At 31.4% G+C, this 24949-nt stretch overlaps 1 protein-coding gene across 5 annotated transcripts in view; it reads right to left on the minus strand.

Annotated features, from left to right (window-relative positions):
- EPHA7 (EPH receptor A7) overlaps positions 1-24949 on the minus strand; it is a 186872-nt gene that overhangs the window by 17830 nt on the left and 144093 nt on the right. Inside the window, exons 6-11 of one of the 5 annotated variants that reach the window (XM_050789732.1) lie at positions 14267-14391; positions 11474-11642; positions 6537-6645; positions 5802-5857; positions 1301-1414; positions 59-244 (exon numbers count right to left, since the gene is read on the minus strand). In XM_050789732.1, the coding sequence (XP_050645689.1) occupies positions 59-244; positions 1301-1414; positions 5802-5857; positions 6537-6645; positions 11474-11642; positions 14267-14391 (759 nt within the window). Of the gene's footprint in view, positions 1-58; positions 245-1300; positions 1427-2418; positions 2726-5801; positions 5858-6536; positions 6646-11458; positions 11643-14266; positions 14392-24949 lie in introns of those variants that run through there. The other 4 variants (XM_050789731.1, XM_050789730.1, XM_050789728.1 and 1 more) reach the window with 4 other exon arrangements.

The following is a 24949-nucleotide window of genomic DNA, read 5'->3' on the forward strand; positions in this document are numbered from 1 at the left end:
AATACTAATTTCTGACACTCGGTTTGTTTTATAAAATAAAGATATAACCAATATCTACCTCTTGTAACAACGCCTTCCAAATGGACAACATTTGGGTGGTCAAACTGCCCCATGATGCTTGCTTCACATAAAAAGTCTCTCCTTTGTTTTTCTGTATAACCAACTTTCAGGGTTTTTATGGCTACTGCAACGTCTCTTTTCCCTGGAAGTTTCAAACGGCCACTGCAGACTTCACCAAATTCTCCTGAAGTAACAGAACAAGCAGGCATATTTTATTTTCTAAATATTGTACTTTTCTTTTAAGAGGAAATGCATTTAATTATTTTTCTTTAACTTATAGTAAATTATTTTAAAGCATTTTAAAATATTTTCAAAAATACTTGATAAAGCCCTGTAAGTTACATAGAATACATTCCCATATATAGGGGAGTCTATTTCCTAGACACAAAAGTTGTTTATGAAAATAATGGCATAAATGAAATCAAAACTTGAAGATACAGTTCAGAGCTCCTTCATAGAAGTTACGCTTTCCTAAACTGTCTTGTTAAACAGGCTACTATTTTTCAATTGAATTAACCAACACTCAGGGTTAACATTCAGATTTGAATTATGCTATTATACATTTAAAATTATTTTTTATATATGGCATTAGTATATAACCTAGACTACCGACTAAAGCATGAGGACACAGCAAATTCTAAACATTGCTATTCCTTTTGAGAAGAAAATATTTATTAAACATTTAAAATCTGGAATTTATATGCACTATGTCTACTGGATTTAAAGGAATTAGAATCAGAAATGTATATTATAAAAATACATACAAATAGAAAATATTCCCTTTAAATAATTCATACACATTAATTTTCTACATGAATTTAAATTACAATGGCTAATATCTACAAATACAAGAAAAAAGATAAAAATGAAAGTTTTGTAAGAAGACAGTAAATCAAGTAAAAGGAAATGCGCAGCAAAATTCTGGAAATTTCTGACCTTTTAAAAATACAAATTCATTTCTTAAATGACAGGCCAGAGCTATTATAAAGTAGCTTGTAATAGAACAATATCTTAAAAATCCAACAGAAAACAAAAATATATGGATTCTTCGTGCCACATGCTAGTTTTTCACATTTTTTCGTAAGATTTCATAAACAAGTACAGCCTCACTGCTTCCAACAGTTCAGGTAAATGCAAAAGTTCTATACTTGAGGGATAATTATTTGCCTGTCATTATGATGTATGACTTTCGATCTTGGCTAAATGGAACAGCTGAACAAGGAAGCTACAATAGCCTTACCTGCACCAATCACACGCTCAATTTTAATACAGGAGGCATCTAGCTCCTTGGCGAATTGATGGACAGCTCTATTTGGGTCCTCATAGGTTTCAGGGTCAATGTAGGTTTTGGTGCCTGGAAATTTAACTGTAATGATGTAAGAAAGCATGACTGTGATGAAGCAAAGCCCTTATTGTGCAGTCAGCCCAGGAATTTCATTATGCAGAGTGCTCCTTGGAACAGTGAACTTGCTTCCACATCACCTGATTCACAGCAGTTTTAACAGACTACTTCAGTCTGCTGGCGTATAGGTATTATCTGCAAGCTTCTATAGGTAACATAGGATCCAGCTCATAGGTTGCTAACTGAATTGCTTTTCCAGTAAATCAACAAAAGACATTCACCAAAATTTCTGACATGCCTATCAGACGGGAGGTTTAATTAAATTCACTGCTATCATGGCATAGTTCAAGCCATATTGAGGTTTGTAATGGACTTGGAAACACATTTGTAAAACTACCAGTCAGTCAATCAATCAAATTAATACACTGGGAAAAGAAGACATTTCATTTACAGGTAGCCTACTACACTGACAGCAATATTAAAAACATTTAGACATCTTACTTATTCTTTTGATTTATTTTTTTAAAGACCAACCACCGTTGACATATACATAAAATTAATACAAGATGTGAGGGACTTCTATCACAGAATCAAAGAGATATCTTCTAAAGACAGTTTCATCTTCACCTTCAAGGGCAATAGAGGCCAGATATACAAAGTGCAGAGTAAAGTAGAAAATTTACAATATTCCTGGGATCTGTTAACCAAGTATGACAGCGATTTGAAAGAGGAATGGTTTATATGAACTTTCATTTATAAGGCTCTGGAAGATCTTAACTGCTGAGGAGGTAGCCAATATGCCTCACAAAAGGTAGTCAAAATGCAAACAACATAGAATAATCTTAAAAGTTAAAATCTTCTTAAAATGCACCCAGAAGCATGCAGGTAACAGATAATACTATGTCAACTTTAAATAAAATTCAATTACAATAATGTATTCCAAATCTATTTGGTAAAAGACAAAGATAAGATAGATAGGCATATATTTGGTTATATTAATGCAATAAAAATTACACTATATCCTCAAAAAAACTTTATTGTTTTAACAAAGCCACTGAACAATCTTTTCATCAAATCTTACTATTTGGAGAACAATATACTTCTTTATATATTACACTGCAGCCTAACTGTGCTTATGTCATCACATTAAAATTATATTTTAAAAATAAACACATAACAAAAAGAAGCAAAATGTATAAAGGAAAATGGGATTTAAAAATCTTGATTTATTCTGCTGTAGTTGATTGTTTATCCAAAATTGATTGTCTTAAACAATTATTGTTGCAGTTTATAAAACTGACAGATGCTCATTTGTTACTAAAGCTGAACATGAAAAAAAAAAAAAAAAACAACACGAGAAGAAAAGAGAGAGGGGATAGAAGGAGAAAAGAGAGAAGAAGGAGTATAGGGAAAGGGGGAAGAGAAAAAGAGAGAAGGGAAGAAAACAATAGGTTAACCTCCTAGATTGGCAGGCAGATGGAGAATGAGCCATCTTCTCCCTTTTTATTCTCTCTTTCTTTCATTTATTTTAAATTTTGTTTTGATAAGGGAGCTAGATTGGAGGTAACCTTCCGCATCTCAAACGGTCTCTGACGGTTCTTTATTCAAGCTGTCATAAAACATTTTGACAGGCCAGAGCTATTTTGGCATAAAAACATGAAATACTGCCCAGCTTGGATTTGAAGACATTGTTAGAAGAGATGGTAGGAGGAAACAAAATGTAAATTGGAATTGCTTCACTAAATTCCTCCATTGTGTTTAAATCTTTAAATGTAGCACTTGGGGGCATGGAGAGTTGAGGGTGCCTGATACAAATGACTGGACATTCTATTAAATTCAGTGCTCTAAAAGCTAGTTAAATGGTTGCTTTCAAGTTTCTGTAAAAATTCAATCTGGTGTTTTAGCACTTGGGAAAATTGTCCATGAACTAAATAGAGGAATAAAAAGACACCAACTTGTAAACAACTGGTTACCACAGTATTATACTTTGTATATTAAGTAATCATAAAATCAAATAAAATACCTTGTTTTAATCAAACAAGAAGAAAACATATCCTTGGAAAAAGGGTGATTCAAAATACTAAGAGTTCACCAGGATAGGATATGGTAAGTGCACTTTTTTTCATTATTCATTTAAGAAATGAATGTTTTAAAATAAGGAAAATATTGACATTATTTCTGAATATTCTGGTTTATCCCAACTTGAGTATGAACTTTTGTATTTTAAAATATTATTTCGATTTCTCATGAAAGTTAAACATCTTAAAACCACCATTGCTAGTTTTCTCTAAAGGTTAAAACTTTATATACAGCAAGCTTATCTTGTATATATTAGCAAGTAAGGCATGCAATTATATATTTTCTAATTACAAACTGGATGTGAAATGTGAAGAAAGTGAATGGCAGAAACACATTAAAACTTATAAGGCTATACAACAAATTTTGGATAAGTCATGTTTCAATTGACCTTCTGCATTAACCTGCAAGTTAAAAGCAAATAAACTGGTATATGTGATCATTTGGGGATATTTCAAATATGCTCAACAAATAAAAGTGACATACTGATTATGGTAATATTAAATAATTGTGCCATTAAATTATTCACATATGGGCAGGACCAGGGATTCCCGGAACTACAGTCTTATGTTACTCTTCTATATACATTCTACACTAGAAATAAAATTTGGAAATTCAAGTTTTGATCTGCTCCTTCCTGTCTGGGGAAGTGTTAAAAATATTCTCCCATGTCATTAAATAGAAACAAAAAAAAGGTAATCTCCACTTTTTTCTCTATTTCCTCTAGCTATAAACTACCTATGGTGCTCTCTTCACTGAGGCTTGTCGCAGGAAAATTAATGCCAGATTAGCAAAAGGAAGTTCTGACATTGGGGGCATATCAAATAATCCCAAGTGGGGTATAGAAACACACATATTCAGTCATAATCAGGGGTATATTTAAGTTTTTTGAGGCTTAACCCATATACAATTTGGGATACTGTCTTTAGGGGAAATAATACATGATTATATACACAAATTTGCTACAGCACTCCCACGGCCTAAAAAAGGCCTATGAAAGTAAGAGGCCTTGAATATTAAACTTTATAATAAAGCCACTTCTGGGCATACCTTTAATTTCCATTTGTAGTAAACCGTACTACCCCACATGCCCTTCCTACCATCAGTGGTTGAGATTCAAGATAATTTCTTATTCAATTTGGATTTGTGTTATGTAAAACCACTTCTATTTTGAAAACTGAAGGTAACTGTTGGTTCAAAAATGCAAACACATTGAGAAAATTTAGGAATGATAAGAGCATTTACAATTTGTGTATTTAAACCACACATTGTCATTTGAGCTTTTTTTTTTTTTTTTTTTTTTTTTTTTTTACAAAAAAAGGAATCACAAAGAAAATCTAAAATGTATTAGAAATTCTTGATGGAGGCTTTGCTATTCTTATGACTTTACGATGGGTATAGGACAGCATCTTCACAGATACTGACATAAGAATCTAATAAATAACACAAAAGATACAATTCTTATGTCATGGGAAATATATCTACACATGAGAACATTTGCCAAAGATTACAGGCAATACAAAATAATAATAAAATTGGTTTTTAATATTCTCAAGGATTAAAAATGGGGAAAATGGGTTTGGGTAAGAACATCATTAATTATCAGAACTGAAGTAATTTGATGATTAGGTTTTGATTTTGCCTACATAAAGTAATAACATTTACTCTCAGTGCTCGCATTTTCACATGCCATTCTCACTGCAACAAGAATAAGATTAATGCAGATAGGCATCTATTTTATTTGGGTCACTAAGCTTTCTTCTAAATATGATTTCTAAAATGAACTCTTAAGAATAAGCTAACTCAAATCCATAGGAAAACATCAGAGGCATGAATCTTATTATTATACTATTTATGTTCTGTGAAATATCTATCAGTGATAGGTAATTTATAGTAGCTGAAGAGAAAGAGGCTCCTTAATTTAGTCTTTTGTGGTAGCACCACTCATTGGATTAAAAAAGGGCCTATCCTTGTAACCTGAAATGACATTCCATAGCTAGCAAATGGGCACATGCAACCTTTAATGTATTATTATTATGATGGTAAGAAACACTTGGGCAAAGTTTGCAAAAGGAAACATTGTGATGTAAAAGCAGCTGAATATCCTGCAGTTATATGGCATTTCTGAATATATTTTATTTTTTCAAATTCATATCACATGATTTTAATTCTAAACATCTTATTCAAATGCTTTTAAGCAACAATTTGAGCTCATGGTATAATTTCAAGCATGATGCATAAGGACTTTGTTAATGCCAATGCTAATAACCAGATTTTTCTATTAATAGGGGTACATCATAGTAAAGAAAAGCCAAACACTTACAATGAAAGTAAAGCTCTTCATCCCCTTCTTGGTCAGCTTTGCTATAACCACAGTGCCTGGAAGAAAGCAAATTTTTGACAATCTTAGTGATTTTACTTTTTATATTTAAATTTCATTACAATGCACCTTAGTTACTCAACAACCTACTAGAGTTAAATTTACTGTTAATAGTTATGAATCCATTTAGTAATAATATAGCAATTCACATGATTAAGATGCACAGAAAACAAACTTTTTGTGTGAGAAAATGTAAAAGGAACATTTTTAAAATACATTTAGAATGAATATACAAAATTTAATATGATTTGAATCCACAAAGTTCAATTCACAAAAATATTCATGAGTCACAAATATTCACAAGTGAATGTTTACTTGTATTTCTTTCTGGAAAAAAACACATTTTAAATGGTTTCCACAAACATTTAATAACTAAAAGAGTAAATAGTTCCCCAGGTATATTCTATATTTATTATGAAAACTTAACTCTGAAAATAAGAAATAAAAATTCACACAATAAAAACTATAATACTCATTCCCCCTAAACTAAAGGCAGTGATCAAACTCATATTACATTTTGATCTTGAAGGAATGACATGTTATTGATCTTTATTGTTTTGTATCAAAGAATGTTTGCATTTACTATTTAAAATTCTATTACACTAAGTAATAGGCTGACATAATTCTTAAAAAGCAATATGTTTTAATGTTTGAGATTAGAACAACTTTGTGTTCTACCTTCTCCCAATGATGAAGCCAAAAACCATGAACACCAAAATGATGGTCCCAGCCACAGCAACCACAGCAATGATAATGACAGGATTCTGTTCACTGGAGACAGCTGTAGCTGCAAACAGAGGAAATAGGCTCAGAAATACTTGACACCATGCAAGAACTTGAGAGGTTAAATAAAATTAGTGATATCTTTTCTATGTAATTCACTCTAATTTTAAATAACTGCATTATTTTGTAACAAAGTAAATGTAAATAAATGTTTATTTCTGCCTTTCAAAGAACTGGTAAGGACAATACTTTCACATATTTTCCATTTATCAGCTATAAAGGAACGTATAAATGCTCACTGAATGACTATATTCCTGCTTAGTTGTAGAAAGCTTAGTTATAAATCAAGAGATAGACACATCTGATCTGCTAGTGCTATTAAATCCCTATTGTTCCTCAGCAAGGCATTTGATGTTGATCCCTTTGTGTCTTTTTTTCTGGTATGTGAAATCAGAACCAAAATACATACCTCATGTATTTTTTAAAGTACTTTAATACACATTAAATGCTTTATCTCTCATATCATCAATTAAAATAGAAAGCATAGTGTAATCATAGTTAAACATCATGAAATTATAGTCCGCTATAATTCAGGAAAAAGATGAGCTATATTATCTGTGTTAATTTTCATGAAGTATGTAGTAAACACGTTTCATATTTTAAGATTACAAAAATAGCTAGCCTATTTTAGAAAGAGAAAACTTTCTGCAAGTACTTTTTAACAAAACACTATCATTACCTAACTGCAGACACTTCTTGTACAATAATAAATAATTCTTCTATGCTCATTAAGGCAAACTCAGCTGAACCTTTCTGACAGTCTCTTTGGGAACAAATACATGTTTGCATGTCTTTTAAAACACTCTCTGATATAGAATTTTTGCACTTATCACTTCCACTTTTCCAAACTAGTGAAATTTTATTTATATGGTGACTCACAATTGTCATATTTTCCCAGTTTCCTATTTTCAGTAGCAATACACACTTTATAAAATCATTTAAGACATATGAAAAAATGAAAATGAATATTTCAATAAATGATCCAGTTGCAAATATCATAAAATACATAATGTCAAACTAATATAACTTGCTAATTCTGAAACAATCAACAGCTGCAATCTTTAATTTAAGGCAGGATGGAAACTACCTTTCCTTCTTGTTGATGGCAAGGGACTAGATCTCTAGAGTAGTAATTCGTATGAAGGCAAAACATATCTTGCCACAATAGGAAGTATAAAGTTTTTTTCAGATTAGCCTTTCTCTAGTTTATTTGTCTGTCTCCTTTTGACAAATTATCTCTTAATTTCGTATACCTATGCTAACAAGAGATAGCTCCTGTGTTGAAAAACAATAAAAACAGCTCTGGTCTAATAGATACTTTCTGAACAAAGAAGATTATACACATTCTCTAATTTATCACCTGCCAAATTGCTCCCTGAGGGAACTTAAAAAGGTTAAAAAAAAAAAAAACAGAAAAACAAAAACAAAACAAAAAAAACAACAGAAGAAAACAACTTTCAAATACTAATTTCTGAATTACAGCCTATTATCACACAACAGAGAAAAGATGACTTCAAGTACTTTAAAAATTTGTTTATTTTATGTTTTTAGTCTTTTTTCTATACATTTTAAGAAAGTAAAAGAATGGAGTAGTTCCAGTCATGAGGAAGAAAAAAATTATGTACATATGTTATGAAATTCTTTCCATGTAATGTGTCCCATGGGCCTAATTCTCTGCTTGTCTTAGGCTCGGTTTTTCCCTTAGCTTCAGAAACAGAACTCTAATGAGAAAAGTGAACTCAGGTGAATGATGAATCAGAATTTGTGCATACTTATTTATACATTTTTGTATATTGTCAGGGTCATACTTTAATCTTTCCACAGCTGACATTAAGGTTAATATTTTCATCTATTTCACGGGCAATACCTACTAAAAATAATTTGCTAAGGCTATAAATAGAATATCATGGTTTAAAAACTCAAAAAAGTAGATAGGATACTGCATAGAAGGGGATTTTAGGATGTATGTGCAATGAGAGACTGTCAAACTTCTCTTTACAAACAGTGCTCAAGTGACTTCTTTTAGACTGCATCTTATCTTCTGACCTGCTTTCCAGCACAGCGAGTCACTGCTCCCTGACATGGTGGTATCACTGGACCATGCATTCCACCAGTGCTTAATTGTGTGGCCAGAATCTCTGTACCTGCCCCTCTCTTTCACTGAACTTTCAATAACGATCATAAACTGCGTGTTTCAGTGTCTCTTAATTCTTAGCATAGTAACTTACGCTGACTCACTGGTTCACAAAGAGTAATCTGGAAAACCCTGAGAGTCCTCAATAACTTTTCATAGAGTCTGCAAGTTCAAAATAGTTTTCATATAATATGAAGATGTTATTTGCCTTTTTTACTCTCATTTGCTTACAAATGCAGTTAAGATTTTCAGAAGGTATATGACAAGATAATACCATGACTCTGATGGCTAATAAAATGTGTTAGTGTGTTCTTGTGCTTTTAAAGTTTCCATTTTAATTTCTAATTTGGTGAATATTAATTGATATAACAAATATAAAACATTTTTTGATATCCTCAACATTTTTTAATAGTAAAAGGGCTCCTGGGATGAAAACTTTTGAGAAAGGCTGTGTTTAATAAGAGCTGACACTGGAGACTTTCCATGATAGGGACTCTCCTTGACACTTTGTATATATTAACTCAATCCTCAGAATATTTTGTGAATTGAGGACTACTTTACTAGAAATTAAGGTACAGAGACCTAGCTCATCCAAACTCCTATAACCGGACATGGCAGAGCAGAGAGATTTGAAATTAGGCAGCTCTCTGCTGGCACTGAGTGATATTAGTAATTCATTCTATGCTGATCAGTGTGAAGTATTCATTTATTGCTAATTTACTGAGTGCCTTCTGTGCCTGAAACCATAGTGGGCACTGGCAAGACAACAGTAAGGAAAAGAGATATGGATTCTTCTCTCATCAAGTTTACATTCCACTGGGAGAGAATATATTGATAGTAAAAATCACAAATTCTAATGTAAAAATCCATTCTTAACATACATTTCATGTGATCTTTCAGATTCCACTACTTTATGAGCTCTGAGTCTTGGTTACTTCTTTTTTTAAATAATAAAAATAATATCTATGAATCTCAGCACTCATTAAATGATAGTTTGGTTTAATATTCTCAATTTACAAAGTCAGGAAAAGGCATAAATTCATCTTGAATCTTTTGAAATCTAAAAGTGTTTTTAAATAATAAGGAATGATTAGGTAAATGTGAGATACCTGACATTTTAAGTTTAAACTATTTATTAAAAGATGAAAGAAACCATAATTTGAAGTATCTTTTTATATTTGAATTTACAGGCTGATATTATGATATAGATCTGAGTTGAAAACTACTAGAGCACATTTTAACACTAACCACTCAAATGTTTAAACATTGAAATCTTAAAATGCTTTAATGTTTTGGGGGACAGTAAACTTTGATATGCTGATTCTTAATCTTATATAATCTATTTAAAAATAATAATCATAAAAATGGCATTAAGTTCACCAAATCAAATTATGTAGCAAATTTTTAAATGGATGCCTTTATGTTTACCATTTTACGTGAATGATTTATATCTCAAAATGATTTCAACATACATTTTTATTATTTGTGGCTATGAGAGTTACAGATTTATTTTAAAATGTAACAAAATATGTGGAAGAATAATACTGTTACCAAACTTAACAAACATTAGTTAATGCAAAGGATATTTATCAATTCACTCTAACTTTTAAGTATCTATACAATTCTTTCTTTAAAGCCAAAATAATTCTTTAATCAAACTTATATTAATTTAATTTGTTTAAAATATTTTAATTGAGAAAAGTCACATAACATTTTCCAACTCAATTTTGATTAGAATTTTGGAGGAATGCTGGATTGGCAAGGAGAAGAGATAACAGCAGGAAAACTCATGTGCCTGAGCAGTAACATCAGGAGGAATCAAAACCCTAAAATATAGAAACACAAACTGAGACATCGGCTCTGTTGAGGAGCAACAGCAGTGGTATTCAGGGTGTTCTGAACTTGCACTCTGACAGCAAATGGGGACATACATCCCAAGATACATCTGCTTACTTCTTATACACTATATATACATGCAATTTTACTATAATCTTGTTGCATTATAAAATGTGAACAAAATGATAAAGGGGCTTCAAAGATATTAGCTATATTCTATTTTTAAGATGAGTGGTTATAGTGATATTCATTTAATTATCTCCCTTATATTTCATATATACTTTAAATATATTCTTTAGTATGCATGAAATATCCCATAACATAAATGAAAAATATCAAAAATAAAAATAAATATAAGTTCTAAGACCTTCCTGAACTCTCGTTTTTTAAATCATTGCTAAAGGGTAAGTCACTTAAATGAACACAGGTCCTTAGATACCATCTTTCTCTTGTTCACCTCACTACACATTCTGGCTTCATTTGTGGGTTTCTGTGAAGTAGCCGCTTTGATGGACACACTTAGAATAAGATTGTTTTGAGGTTGACAAAAACATCTTGTGTCAATACACAAATTAATCAGTCCTGCTTCTGTTTCTAATTTCACCTTTTTCAAAAAATAAATCCAGTATGCGTTAAAGAAACTAATTTAAATCACAAGGTTCTAAAATTGCTAAACAAAACAGCAAATGTTAAATTATCATGAACTTTTACAAAGTACATTTATATGTACATATATATTTGTATATGTACAAATTATGATGATGCAAATGATCACCCCAATATTGAAAAAATAATAATATATGCTGGAGTTATTGAGAGTAAAAATCCAAACCAAAGGCATAATTACCTTCAAACATTTTACCTGTAGCTTCCTCTAGTGTAGCAACATCAAGTCTGGGACTGTAGTTTCCATAACCAGCAGCAGTAAAAGCCCGAATCTGGAAAACATACACTGTTCCTGGTTTCAGATTATTAATGGAGGCTGAAGTAGACTTGGTTTTTACTGTTGAGTAGGTCCGTTCCCTTTGATCCTAGAAACAATATTTAGAGGAAATATTTAATTGTGATTGCAACCAGACAATTTGACAGTCAACTGTTTCAATTTAATTCAATTTGCTCCATTGTTTTTATAGAGGCTGCATTGCACTTTGTGGAATATTATAACATTAAGTCATTTCTAAGGTAATATAAAATGAAAATGTGAAACACATGCCTTTGTAATATATATATTTAGGGGGAAATAATTTAGTTAAAACATTTATGATGTTTTTAACTTTCGCACAGGTAATACGTGACAAGAACTACTTAGCCATAATATAATAAAATATCCTACTGGTCAAAGAGTGGGTACACCTGTACAATCTACAGTTTAGTAGAAGTCATCACATCATAATGTAGTTCTCTTACTTTTTTTTGAAAGTTATTCAGCAAGAAAAAAAGCTAGATGCTAAAAATCCAGAAAGTTATTAAATCAAGAAATTCAGTTAACACTACCACTATATTGACATACCAATTTTTTAAAAACAACCCTGAATTTCTCACAGAATAAACCACTTCTGCAAAACAGTATTTAATGAAATATTTTTAAAGTAAAATTATAAATATTAAATTTTACATATATATGATTTATGGCTTGAGAATATTTTAAACATGATTTATTTCTTTTTTTCATATTTTGGATATAAAAACTGATGCAGAGTTTACTAAAATAATAGTTTCATGTTTATTAACAATTTTTATCCTATCATCAAACACATTTTATGTGCATATACAATAAGATTAAGAAGGAAATACATGTAAAAACTCAAGCATATAAAAACTCCATCAAAACAATATTTAAATAAATAAAAATTTAAATCGTCCTTCATATGATTCTCACAAGCTATTTATGAATAAAAGCTGTAAAAATTATACTTCAAAATATACAATTTTAGAGAGTTCTTACTTGGTCTATAATAAACTCATGTGTTCAACTTTATCTGGCAATGAAATTCTTCATTGAAATCTTAAAATGTCTATCTAGTTGTTCGATTTGCCTTCACAGTGAGATGTGCAAAAGTGTAAATAAATATATACTTAAGCCTGATTTACTCAAACTGATCTGTGATTGTCCTCATTACAATCATTTATAAAAATGATAGTTTGTATTACATATATTTATTGCAAACGAAAGACCTAGGCATAACTCAGGTGACACAAACATCACGCATGTGTACATATACATTACAATATAATACAATACAATGCTATTATTGTCTTTTAGTTGCCTAATATGCAAATTTAGCGAATGTAGATACTTTTTCTGTAAGGCCAAAAAACATGATTTGAACAGACTTATTCTAGAGAAAAAATTTGCAAAATATTTCAGATTTATGTTGTGAGAAACTTTACTCTTACCACCTATTTGTTTCATCGCTTTTGAAATTTGATGCAATTTCATCAGGGACTATAACTGTTAGCTCTCATGGGAAACCATATATACTAAAACCAGCGTTAAAAACAATTATCCCCTCTAAAACACATTTGGTGGGATGAGAAATGAAGCACATAAAATGCAACCTTAGCTATGAAGTCATGAATTCATAATGTAAGTAACAAGCAAAAATATTTTAAACTTAATCTGAACATTAAAACAAAATCATATTTTAAACTAATTTTTCTTCAAAAAAACAAAGGTATCTATTGCCAATGTACTATATACATTTCAATTTATTTAGTCATGTCAACTCATCCCCAAAGTTTTCTCAAAGCTTTAAGCTCCCAATTTTCTAATTGTATTGTCTAAACAGTTAAAATAATTATGTGTATTATAGCACTTCAGGTAACTCAGGTAAGCTAAAAATAGTAACACATTATTATTACTGTTTGTAATAGCAATGGTTTCCACGTTTCAAATCTTTCTGTGAGGTGGAGTTTTAAATCATAATCTGTGAACATGGTTCATATAAACATTTTTCTCTCTCTTTCCAAATGAAACAGAAATAAATACACTCATATACTCAAATACATCACTAGTTACTAAAATTTAGTCATTATAGGGAGATTAAAAAGGCAGCACTTGGGTTTTAGCCATACTATTTTTCCTGGAAGGAGAGGTGTAAATAAGTACCATACATGATTATTAAAACACATATAAAATAAACTTCAGGAGGAAATTAAAGGAGTGAAATAGCATCATGTGATTTGTAAGTCTGAAGAACTATATCTTTATTATACAAAATATTATTTCAAATTACTAAACTATTTGAAGTCATTATCATCACTGAAACCACATAAATTAAACAAATCATTAAGGTCCCAAACAGACATACTAAAGAAAATATTTTTCAAAATGCATTGGGCTGTGTGGTTTCTGTGGTACTAAAATATCCTACATCTAATTATTACGATATCAAAAACTGAATATATAAATAAATACATATGCTACAAATGGGACACTTTCACTTGTGTAACACAGAAACTTAATACACAGAAATCACAGTTATAGTAATGAGCCAGAGATTCACAGAGATGGTTATTATAAATGGCTAAAATTAACTATGAAGTTTGAAGTAGCTCCAAATTGTTGGCATAATGACCAACTTTAGTCTACAATACAGTAGGATGACATGAGACACACGGCACATTGTACATTTCAGTTGCTCTTAGCACTTACTTTCTCGTAATACTTGATTTCATATTCTGTGATGACTCCATTGGGATGCTCTGGTTCCTGCCAGGAAAGCTCGACACTCCGCTGCAGCACTCTCTCCTTCATTACTCCGCTCACTTGCGAGGGAGCTGTTTGGACAAGATGTGTCAATAAACAATGAGAAAATTCACTGGATGCCTCAAATCAAATGTCACAACTGATCAGTCCCATGCTGTGCCAGTTTCATTAAGGTAAAAGAAAGCACCTTTTCATAGCTCACAATTCAGAAGCTAATGAATATTCAAACAGGACCTTATTACTGTTCATAAACCTTAATAGAAATTTAAATTAAAGTGCAAACAGCAGAAGATAGCATTGTTCAAGTTAGTGAAAAATGGAAATGATGGGGCTGAGAATGACAATTAAGCAAATGAATGCTAATTAAGGCTAGAAAATATGATTTCAGATTAATCTCCAGTGATAAACTAAGTCCAAATATTTATTTCACATGCAACAGCAATACACTTTTTAAAAGAAAAAATAATTTAATATTATGCAAGAAAAAGTGTATGAAATGGCTACTTTGATCTTCAGTGAAAGGGATCATATTTTTAAAAATGTTCTCATGTTTCACTTGGTGTGTGTATACTCCCAAAGAATTCCAAACAACTTTGGAAAACATCTTTAGACTTTATTAGGTCAAGATGCAAGAAAATGTAAAGGCTGCCTGCTACTTAAAATATGTGCATGAACACACATACATACACATGGACTCTTGCATGTGTAATTTATACCTACGTAACCTAGGTTTCAAGCTTTGAAAGGAGCAATTCAAAGCTACAATCTTGCTTTCTCTTTCTATACAGATAATAATATGCTTAGAGTTCTTTCATTCTAATTAGTGACATATACTCTTTTTGGTAGCTAAGTCTGTGGAATGTAGCAAACTAATTTGCTCTGTCTAATTTGCTCAGTGATGATTAACTAGTTGTCTACTCTGTCTAAATGAGTAGCTGCTCTGGCTTGGCTGAATTTCAGTGGGGTCATTATGTTTCATGTATCATGCTCTATCTCATTCTGTAAAATATTTTCAGGCTGTTAATTTAATTTTCTGATGTCTGAAATTGTTAATAATCTTGCTGACAGAAAAGCAATTATATGGGACCAAGCCGTTTAAGCAACCTTCCGATGTTTATCCCTTTGGCTTTATTTTGTTTCTTCTACCTAATATTTTCTTGTATCAATGTCTATAAAACACATTTTTCACTTCTTCCCGGCTTGGCAATTTTGAAGGAAGGACATGGAAGATGCATGACTCTCATTTCCTCCCAGATTACTAACAAAAGCGTAACGAGGGCAGTTTAAGTGGGACAACTTTCCCTTGAAGGCGATGTAGCTGAAGTACTCAACAAACTGTGTTTACAGTCTAAATGCATTTCTGCTATGTGTTCAACGAAGCTAATGTCTAATAAGAAATCTTATTTTTGTCACAACTTTTGAAACCTGAACATATGCAGTAAACAAGAACTTATCTCTAAAGTGACACGTCTCTGTACCCAGAACATGCTTAGCATAACTCAGCAGACTGCAACGTTCAAGAGGCTGCTTCCTTAGGCCATGGCCTTAGGAATCCAACTCCAACTAATTGTGACATGAGATTCTACTTGACAAATAATCTCTAATAGTATAACTTACTTTAAAAAATCATGCAAAAATTTACATTTTAACTAGTAAAAACAATAGACTGCAGCACAGGTGAGTATACTGCAATCGTCAACACACTGAGTTACCCAGGAGTGCTGCTGGTCTCTGATCAGGGTTTACAATTTATGTGTGCCATTTGAAAATAAGTTAGCTAGAAATAGGTTAGAGAGATCATATGTGTAAATCTCTAGGTTTCTTTCAAATAACACCCATAGCCTACTGTGATTTTCAGTATAAGTCAAACACTAAGACATTTTGCTTAGTTTCTATCCCTAACTATCACTTTGCTTGGTATGATAAAAGAGGCAGGAGACTCTGAATTCTTCAAGTTATGGAAAAGATTTGGGTTATAAATCTACCGGAAGTTTCTGATACATTGAAACAAGATCTAATTATAAAATGAGATGATTTTTGCAAGTTATATACTAAAATTACATTCATTATTTCACCCTGGAAAATAATTTTTACCTATAAAATCACAGCAATTGGAGACTGAAAAAGAAAAGCTGCTAAAAATACTTGAAATATATAATATTTTGAAACTCATATCACAGTGCTGACAGTGAAGTATGCCTCAACGTATTTTCCCTTTTGCACAGGAGCCATATCTGTAAGTGAATATACTCCTGAATTCTTCTATATTTCTTTCTTTTCTTCTTGTATCCCTTGCTGATACTATATCAAGTCACACATTTTAAGAGGGTCAGAAACGGAAGCACTAGCACATGGCCCTTGAGAATGGATAAACTGCATGACAGGAAAAATCTCTCTCTGTCTTATGTCCTTCAAATACAACATTTGGTACAGAAAACGTGATTATATGTTCCCCGAGCTTCAATATCTTAGGTATAAAGGATACACAACTCACAGGATATACAGCTTATAACCAAAAACATCTCTAGCCTAGTTAGATTCTAACAAGGTAATTATTTTCAGATAAAGTTATATGTTAAAGTAAAATTAAAGTGGCATAAGGTATGTTAATCTTAAAACAATGATTTCTATGGATAATATATTTGATTTACTAACTTAATGATATTGTAACAATCTCACTAAAAATGTGCTCACTCTTACACCAAAATATTCAGTTAACTACCATCTAAAGTTCATTTCTTAAAAGAAAATAACAATATACAAATGAACTATACAAATGAAATATACAAATGACAATATACAGATGAATATACAAATTAATTACATGCTTTAAGAACCAGTTCAGTGTTATAACATTTAAATTATAATTGTTATACTTATCAAAGTGAAATTAGATATGTTGTAATTGGAATTATGTGAAGATAGTAAATAGTAACCAACAAAAATAATGAAGTTCCTGAATTGAAAGACATAGGTAAACACATACTGTATATAAAACAACTTTTTGACATAAATTTTTAGTAGGATTTCTAACAAAAAATTAACACATTCATTTTTACTAGAGTTTCTAGAAATATTCAAATATAAAAATTAAACTCAACTGAAAGATGGAACTTCCTTTGCCCTTAAAGATCTTCAAGTCTTATCAGGGATACAAGATATTACAAATAAATAAAATATAAAACAGACTAAGTCATGAAGAAAATTATTAATTGTATTTGGAATTTTCACAAATGACAATGACAGAAGACCTTAGGAAATTCAAAATTTGTTTCCAGAGTTCAAAGTGGTAAATCTCAACAGCATGAAAACAAAATTGATAAATTTGATGAATGAGTAAAGCAAAAGTCTAATGACAGGCAGAAACGTAAATCTGTGGAATGGGTTTGTTAGTATAAGGCTTTAAATTGAAAAATAATCAGTAACAAGAATGGAGGGTTTATGTTCAGACCTGAACCAATCAGCATTTTCAGATTTTGAGTATCAAGCACTCATATGTGATCTTTGATCTTAATCAATTTCCAACTAAAATCCAATTACAAAACACGTATTTAAATTACAGAATGGAATTTATTCATAAGGTCTATGTACTGCCTCCCTCTACCCCCTGCCAACCTGTTAAGCTTAACTATTTGTAAATGAAAATTTCTTAGCATGAAGTAGGGAAAAAGACAATTTTAAAGCACAGAATAGTAGGCAGAGTGACCCCACAAAGATGTCTATACCTTAATCTCTGAAACAGGTAAATATGTAAATTCCGTGGCAAAAAGGGTACTGCAAATGTTATTAAGGTTACAGACCTTAAAATGAAGAGATTAGCCTGGATTCTTCCCAGTGGGCACTATCTAGTCATATGGGCCCTTAAGAGCAAACAGAGATGCTGCGGAAGTCAGGGAAATTTCAACTGTGGGAGGAACGAACTTGACATTGCTGGAGGGGACCTCAGAGAAACATGAAAAGATATGGGGCAGCTTTTAGGATCAAACTGGCCCTGACTGACCGGCACAGAAATCAGTAATTCAGTCCTATCAGAGCAAAGAATTTGAATTCTTCCAACAACAGGAATGAGCTTGGAAGTAGATCTTCCCCAGAGTTTTCAAGTAAGAGCCAAGACCAGCTGATAACTTGATTTCAGCCTGTGAGGCTAGTAGTTGAACCTTGCTGTGCCCAGATTTGTGACCTACAGAACTGTGAGATAATAAATGAATGTTTTAAATTGTTCAGTGTTTGTGGTAATCTATTATGGCAGTGATAGAAAATGAATACATATAGTAAGAAAAAAATCAGACCTACTGAAATTTTTATGAAATTATGAAAACAGGCTAGTGATTGCATATTTAAATAATGTGATATTAAATTATATGTTGAAACAGCATGGAATCAAGGAATATTGACCTTAAGACCCAAAATACAATGTTTCATAGAAAAGAACTTAACCGAGATAATGAATTTCATTTTGGATTTCAAAAGTCAGTCATTTATACCATTTATTTTTTCTACACTTACATGTTTCTAACTGAATTTAAACAAAGAATGAGATGGAAAAATATATCTGTATTTTAAAACTATACAATAAGGTAAGATGGGTCAACAAGCATAAAATGACCTTTCATCAAATATATCAAGTTTTTAAATCCACTGAAATTTGTTAGAAATCCATTAGGTAAATACAAAAAGGAAAAATAAAGACATCTTTGGAATACAGTCAAAGGAAAACCTGCTAATAGTAGAATGATGCTCTTTCATGGAACACTTTTGCTAGTACACATTATTAGTAAGAAATTCATTTTTAGCAATCCTCGAAATAACAAATGTATGTGTTACTATGAGCCTAGTATTTTAAAATATTCAACTTTTAGCTTTCTCACTCTTCCCCACAGGTGTTCATTTTTGCACTATAGGAAAAACATAAAAATACATACAAATTTGCTTAAATAATGAAATCCTTGGCCATAGTTATACATGCAGTGCAGTGTATCATGTAACATAGCAATTCTGTTTCTAGGGTATGTAGATATATGTATAAAATGCTAAACACATAATTTCACAAAATTTCAATTTCTTGGCTGTGGAAAAACAGGGGCACTGATAATATTAAGAATGATAGATACACAATTTTAGCTAAAAAAATAGGTACAGGAACTAAAGGTAATTGAACCTGTAGCAATTATGAGCTATTCTTTTGTGACAGATGTCTGTCTAATTATATTTGACTGGAAAGAAGCACGATCTGTAGTTAAAACCAACATAAATTTTCATTCTATAGTAAGTGTTTGAAAAAATTGGTGGAAGAGGAATGATGTTTTTTCAAAATTAAATTACGTTATTTACATTGCTATCTACTTAACATACCAATTAGGATAATGATTTTCAAAATGTAAAATGTACAATATAATAAGATATATAACAGAATGAATTTCTAAATAAATTCAAGAAACAGTTACTAAAAAGACAACTTGACTAAGAAATAAGGTTTGAAAGTTCTGAAAAAAAATATGATGTTGAGCTGAAAAAGTAGGAAAATAAAAGCATCCTGCATAGGGGCCCCAGTCAGGTATACATGTGAGTTATAAATCAATATATCTTCAGTAGAGTGATAAAATACAAAATAAGAACTACAAAAGTCACCACTTCACAATCTGATCAACCAGGAACAATTCTGTTCTTTAAAGCAGCGATTGTAAAAATGATCTGACAATACATCTTTTTGAGAATAAAGTTTTCTTTTTTTAATCACCAGATAATTGGCAACCAATTGTTTGGACATTTAATTAATTATTATAGAAGTTAGCACTTCTCATGAAAACCTATAAGGAAAAGGCTATAAGGGGCATCCGGTTGTGGAGAAGAGCTACTGTTGGTCATTGATGCTAAACACATACTAGGACTCCTCCTAATATCTGCTAAAGTACTGACTAAAATGTCAACTGTTGAAAGGTTAATGTGTAACTCTTCATACATTTTAATTTTAATATAATTTCTCTTAATGTAAAAAATATAAAATATTGAACACAGTAGGTATAAATTAGGCAAATTCCCCGAACTGGCTGTCCTACTGATACCAGTCTTACAAAGGAATAGCTCAATAATGACCTAACATGACAATTTAGAATGGTTAAGGAGTTCCTGATAGTAAGACACATGCTCTCTATCTTTTCAATCAACAAGTAATACTGTCTTTTTACTGGTTTAGTTCCATTCAACAAATACTTGTTTGGCATTTACTATATGCAAGGCATTGTGGATTTTTATAGTTCCTTAGAATTTGCAACATTAGACAGAGAGAGAGAGAAAGAGAGAGAGAGAGAGAGATATTTCTTTCCTTCTAAAGCCCTATGAGGTAAATACTGTTTTTCTTGCTCTGTGTGTGTGTGTGTGTGTGTGTGTGTGTGTGTGTGTGTGTATGTGTGTGAAGAAGTTGAGCATTAAAAATTAAGTAGCATCATCTCAGAAAGAGGCATATTTTTATTTAATCCATATTTTTAAGCCCTAATTCCCAAGTATTTTTCAACTATACTGCAAAATTCTAGGCTCCGACACTTCCTGAGAACAGAAACTAGCAAGAGGAAAGCTAAGCAGTCATTCATTTGTTTAATATTTATTGAGAATCAATGATGTGCCACGACATTAGGTTTTGAGAATATAAGGATCAAAAGACCCATAGGGATCTGCTTAGTAGGCAGTAGCAGTCTCAGAAGCTGCAGATACTAGAAGAGATTAAGCTGAGCAGAGATTTTTTTAAATGGAAAATGCATGTATATGCTACAAAATTCAAAAATACTGAAGCGTGAAAATTGACACTCCCTCCCAACCTGTCCCCATGTAACTAAGGTACTTCTCGCTGAAGCAACCACTCTCAGCAATTTATTTGGTATCCTTCCAGAAATCATCTAGGTTAACACAAATATGTGCATTTTTTACATGAATGGTATTTTTTGATTCATGCTGTATTTTATAACATATCATTTAACACATATAGATCTGCATCACTCTTTTATCAGCTCTGTTGTATTCCATTATACATATGCGCCATGATTTATTTGACCAGACACTTATCAATAAGCATGGTCCTTTCCCACCTCTTTTTCTTACTCATTATGATCCAATGAAACTGCTGGCAAACTGGTATCTAATTAGTGAATCCTATAAGGAGAGTAAAATATTTCAAAGTAGTCTAGTGCCCACAGGTGAAAAGAGGTAGGCAAAGTTACACGGACTGAATAGGCAAAATGTGGCCATTGTGAAAACTCCTTTAGAGGTTTTGCTTTAGAAAAGAAAACGAGCACTTTATTTAGTTATTATTATTTAAAATATTCTAGAGCAGTGCCACTCAAAGTGCAGGCTGGCTACTCAAAACGCAGCTGCAAGTTGTTGGTGTGTGAGAGGAACTTGTGTCAGATGTACATCAACTACATCAGTAAGCACTTTTTTGTAGCTCAGCTGACATTTTTTTCTTAGTAAGATTTCTTGATGAAAGAAGCATTTCTTTTTCTTTGCAGCTTCCTTGATCATTTTCTTTCGGGTGCTAACTACTTATCTGTCATATGCTGGCATTTTGAGTAAGAGTGACTTTTAAAAGTATGCTAGCATTAGTCTTAAATACCCTTCACTGTAACACTAAAATGCCCAAAAGGTAAGATTACTATAATATTTTTACAGATTTCTGATGAAAACTCCTTTCGCTCATACCTTCAACATAAAATTTCTCATGACTGACTATAGTATAAGGAGTTGTACGAATTGTGGAGATGATGATGTCTCAGTTTCTACCTTCCAGATTTAAATCCAGAAAACAAGTTAGAACGTGAATGTGCACAAACAATCTAAATGCAAAACTAAATATCGTAACAAAGATGAAATATAAATCAAGTGCCAACATATTCCTTGGAGGCATTAAAGAGCAAAACACACAGAATATTTCCCTGTTGTCGACCCCATCTGTAATTCAGCATTTGATTGGTATATAGCCATGCACTTAAACAGCTTATCAATACTTTTGGCATTACATCTATAATCTGCAAGTGATAACTTTGTATCAATTAGATAGTAACAAACTCAGTTTCAAGATTGGGCACATATTTTTCTGTCTAGTGGCCTCAACCCGTAAGCAACAACTTCTTGACTCATTCTTCCTCTGCTTCAGCTAATACAGATTTTGTTTTCTGTTGGTAAGAGTAGCTACACAATGTGGCATTCAATTATGTTACACCTGTCTATCTCCTCAGCTATTCTGATGCTCCTTAAAGGTAGAAAACCTAGAGAAGCAGTAGAGCATAGGAATGAAGAGCATGGGCCAGAGGGCTAGCCCATGGCTTATTTGCTGTGTGATCTTGACCAGAAAATTGAACCTCTCTGTGTCTCAGTTTTCTCAGCTTTAAAATAAGGATAATCAGAATACTTACATCATAGATAGAATTGGGTTATGGAAATTAAATATATAAATAAATGTTAAATACTTAAAATCATTCCTAGCACATGGTAAGAATTCCCCAAAAAATGTATTATTATTCTATGCTGACTTTGTTTGTATTAAAATTACTGATACCTGGGACACCTTCCAGAATACGCTCATTCTAATATCAGATTCAGGCCTTCGTATTTTTCAAAAACTGCCTAGATAAAGCTAACAGACAGCTGAGATTGAGAATAATTCCTTTAAATCTTTGGCAGGAACATAAATTGCTATTCTAAGGGGGGATACTAGCACTATCCATAATAAATGCTGGCAATGTTAGATTTTGAAATCTTACATTGGTAAGTTTTATAAAATAGCCATTTCAGTAAATAATCCATTTGTATAATGTATACTCTGTTTTATATGCATGAACTAGCTAGAAAAGTACATCATCAGTGTTAAGTCACTTAGAAGGGATACATCATTGTAAGAAAATGAAATAACTACCAAAATGAGATGAAGACCAACAACACACACTCTTTTCAAATTGTTATAAAATATATTGAGAAGGAGAAATACACAGATTAAGTAATTTCTATTTTGATTGGTGAGGAAACTAATATTTTGAATTATTTGTTTTAAACTACTTTGGTACTTTTACAGTCAGTAAACTGGCTCCATCTCTAATTTTCCATGAATTGGTAGCCAAAGGGTACTCTATAAGGTCAACTACATAACTGTGGCTTAGCTTTAATGACGGAATAATCATAGAAATGATTTATTAGGAAGTATGGGACAGCTATGGCCCACAACTAGACTCCTTTAACAATAAACCTTTAAGTAGAATATGTGTATATATGTCTATACACACACACACACGCGCACACACACACATTAGTTAATGACCTCCCTTGCAGGTCATCAGAGTAACATTTTCAGTTGTGCACATTTTCTTTGACCTCAGAACTTTTTTTTTATAAAGAGAGAAATATATAGTATTCCAATAGAAAAATATTATAATACCAGTTGACAATTTTTGACATAATAACTTAGTCTAAATGTCAAGCTCTGGATATCTTTAAATTTTCATAGCGATATTTAAATTCTACAATATGGATTTCTCTATTACACAGGTAAATGATTTTCAATTTGACGTACTATAACTGTATTTCCTTACAACATGCACATCAGTGTAATCCTTCATTTAGATAAGGTAAATTTATTTATTATATATTTCACAAAATGTACAAATAATTTTATGTAATACATACAATTTTACATATATTTATATATGTCACTATGTGCTTAAGTAAGCTTATTAGTTCCTTTTCCAAAATATGTACACAATGTTTATAACATTGTCATGGACATAATAATACTCTGGAAATTCACAGACTTGGTTTACTTTTAAGAAACAGTAAATAATGTATTTAAACAACATATAATTTGTTTATTAAGAACAGGGTCCATGAGAAGGAAATTGAAGAAAAAGGGAATATGAGATTTGTCTTGAAGGCACAGAATATTTTATATTCTGTTAATCATACCCATTCATAATAAATCCTATTTATCCATTTAAATAAAACTTGCGTTATGAACACTAACTGTGTGCTTAATAGGTGACTACACTGTGTTTATAATTTCCCAAATACTTTTCCATCACACCAGCATTTTTCATTATTGTGAACACAATGAATGGATTACAACCAAAGTTTTTACAAATAAATTAGAATAAAAATTGAGTTCATTGCAGATAGTAATATAGTTTCATAAAACCTTTGTTTCACATGTGTATGTGCATATGGATAAAGGAAAATAAAGATACATAATATGCATCTAGAAATTACTATAAATACATTTAAAAGTTTTGAAAATCACTATATTACATAAAATATAATTGAAGGTACATCTATTCATAAAGTGATATTCATTTAAGCTGATAAAATACAAAACATAATACATACAGTGAAAATGTTTGATAGTTCCATACTATACCATTAATTTACTCCATCCCAAAGTTCTCAATAATGGCTGAAGAGAATGACCAATTTCATTATATTTTGGCTGCTATCAGTACCATATATTTTTTTATTTTATTCTATCTTTTCATTTTCTTTCTCTCCTTTTTTCCTTCTATATAGTATGGATTGTTTTTGACTGTATTTTTTCTAAGCCTAAAACCCGCATGTATCAAATACCAATTGACTTTCTTAAACATGATTTAACAATGTTAG

The sequence above is a fragment of the Macaca thibetana genome, chromosome 4 (assembly GCF_024542745.1).
Source record: "Macaca thibetana thibetana isolate TM-01 chromosome 4, ASM2454274v1, whole genome shotgun sequence".
In the NCBI taxonomy this organism is placed as follows: domain Eukaryota; kingdom Metazoa; phylum Chordata; class Mammalia; order Primates; family Cercopithecidae; genus Macaca; species Macaca thibetana.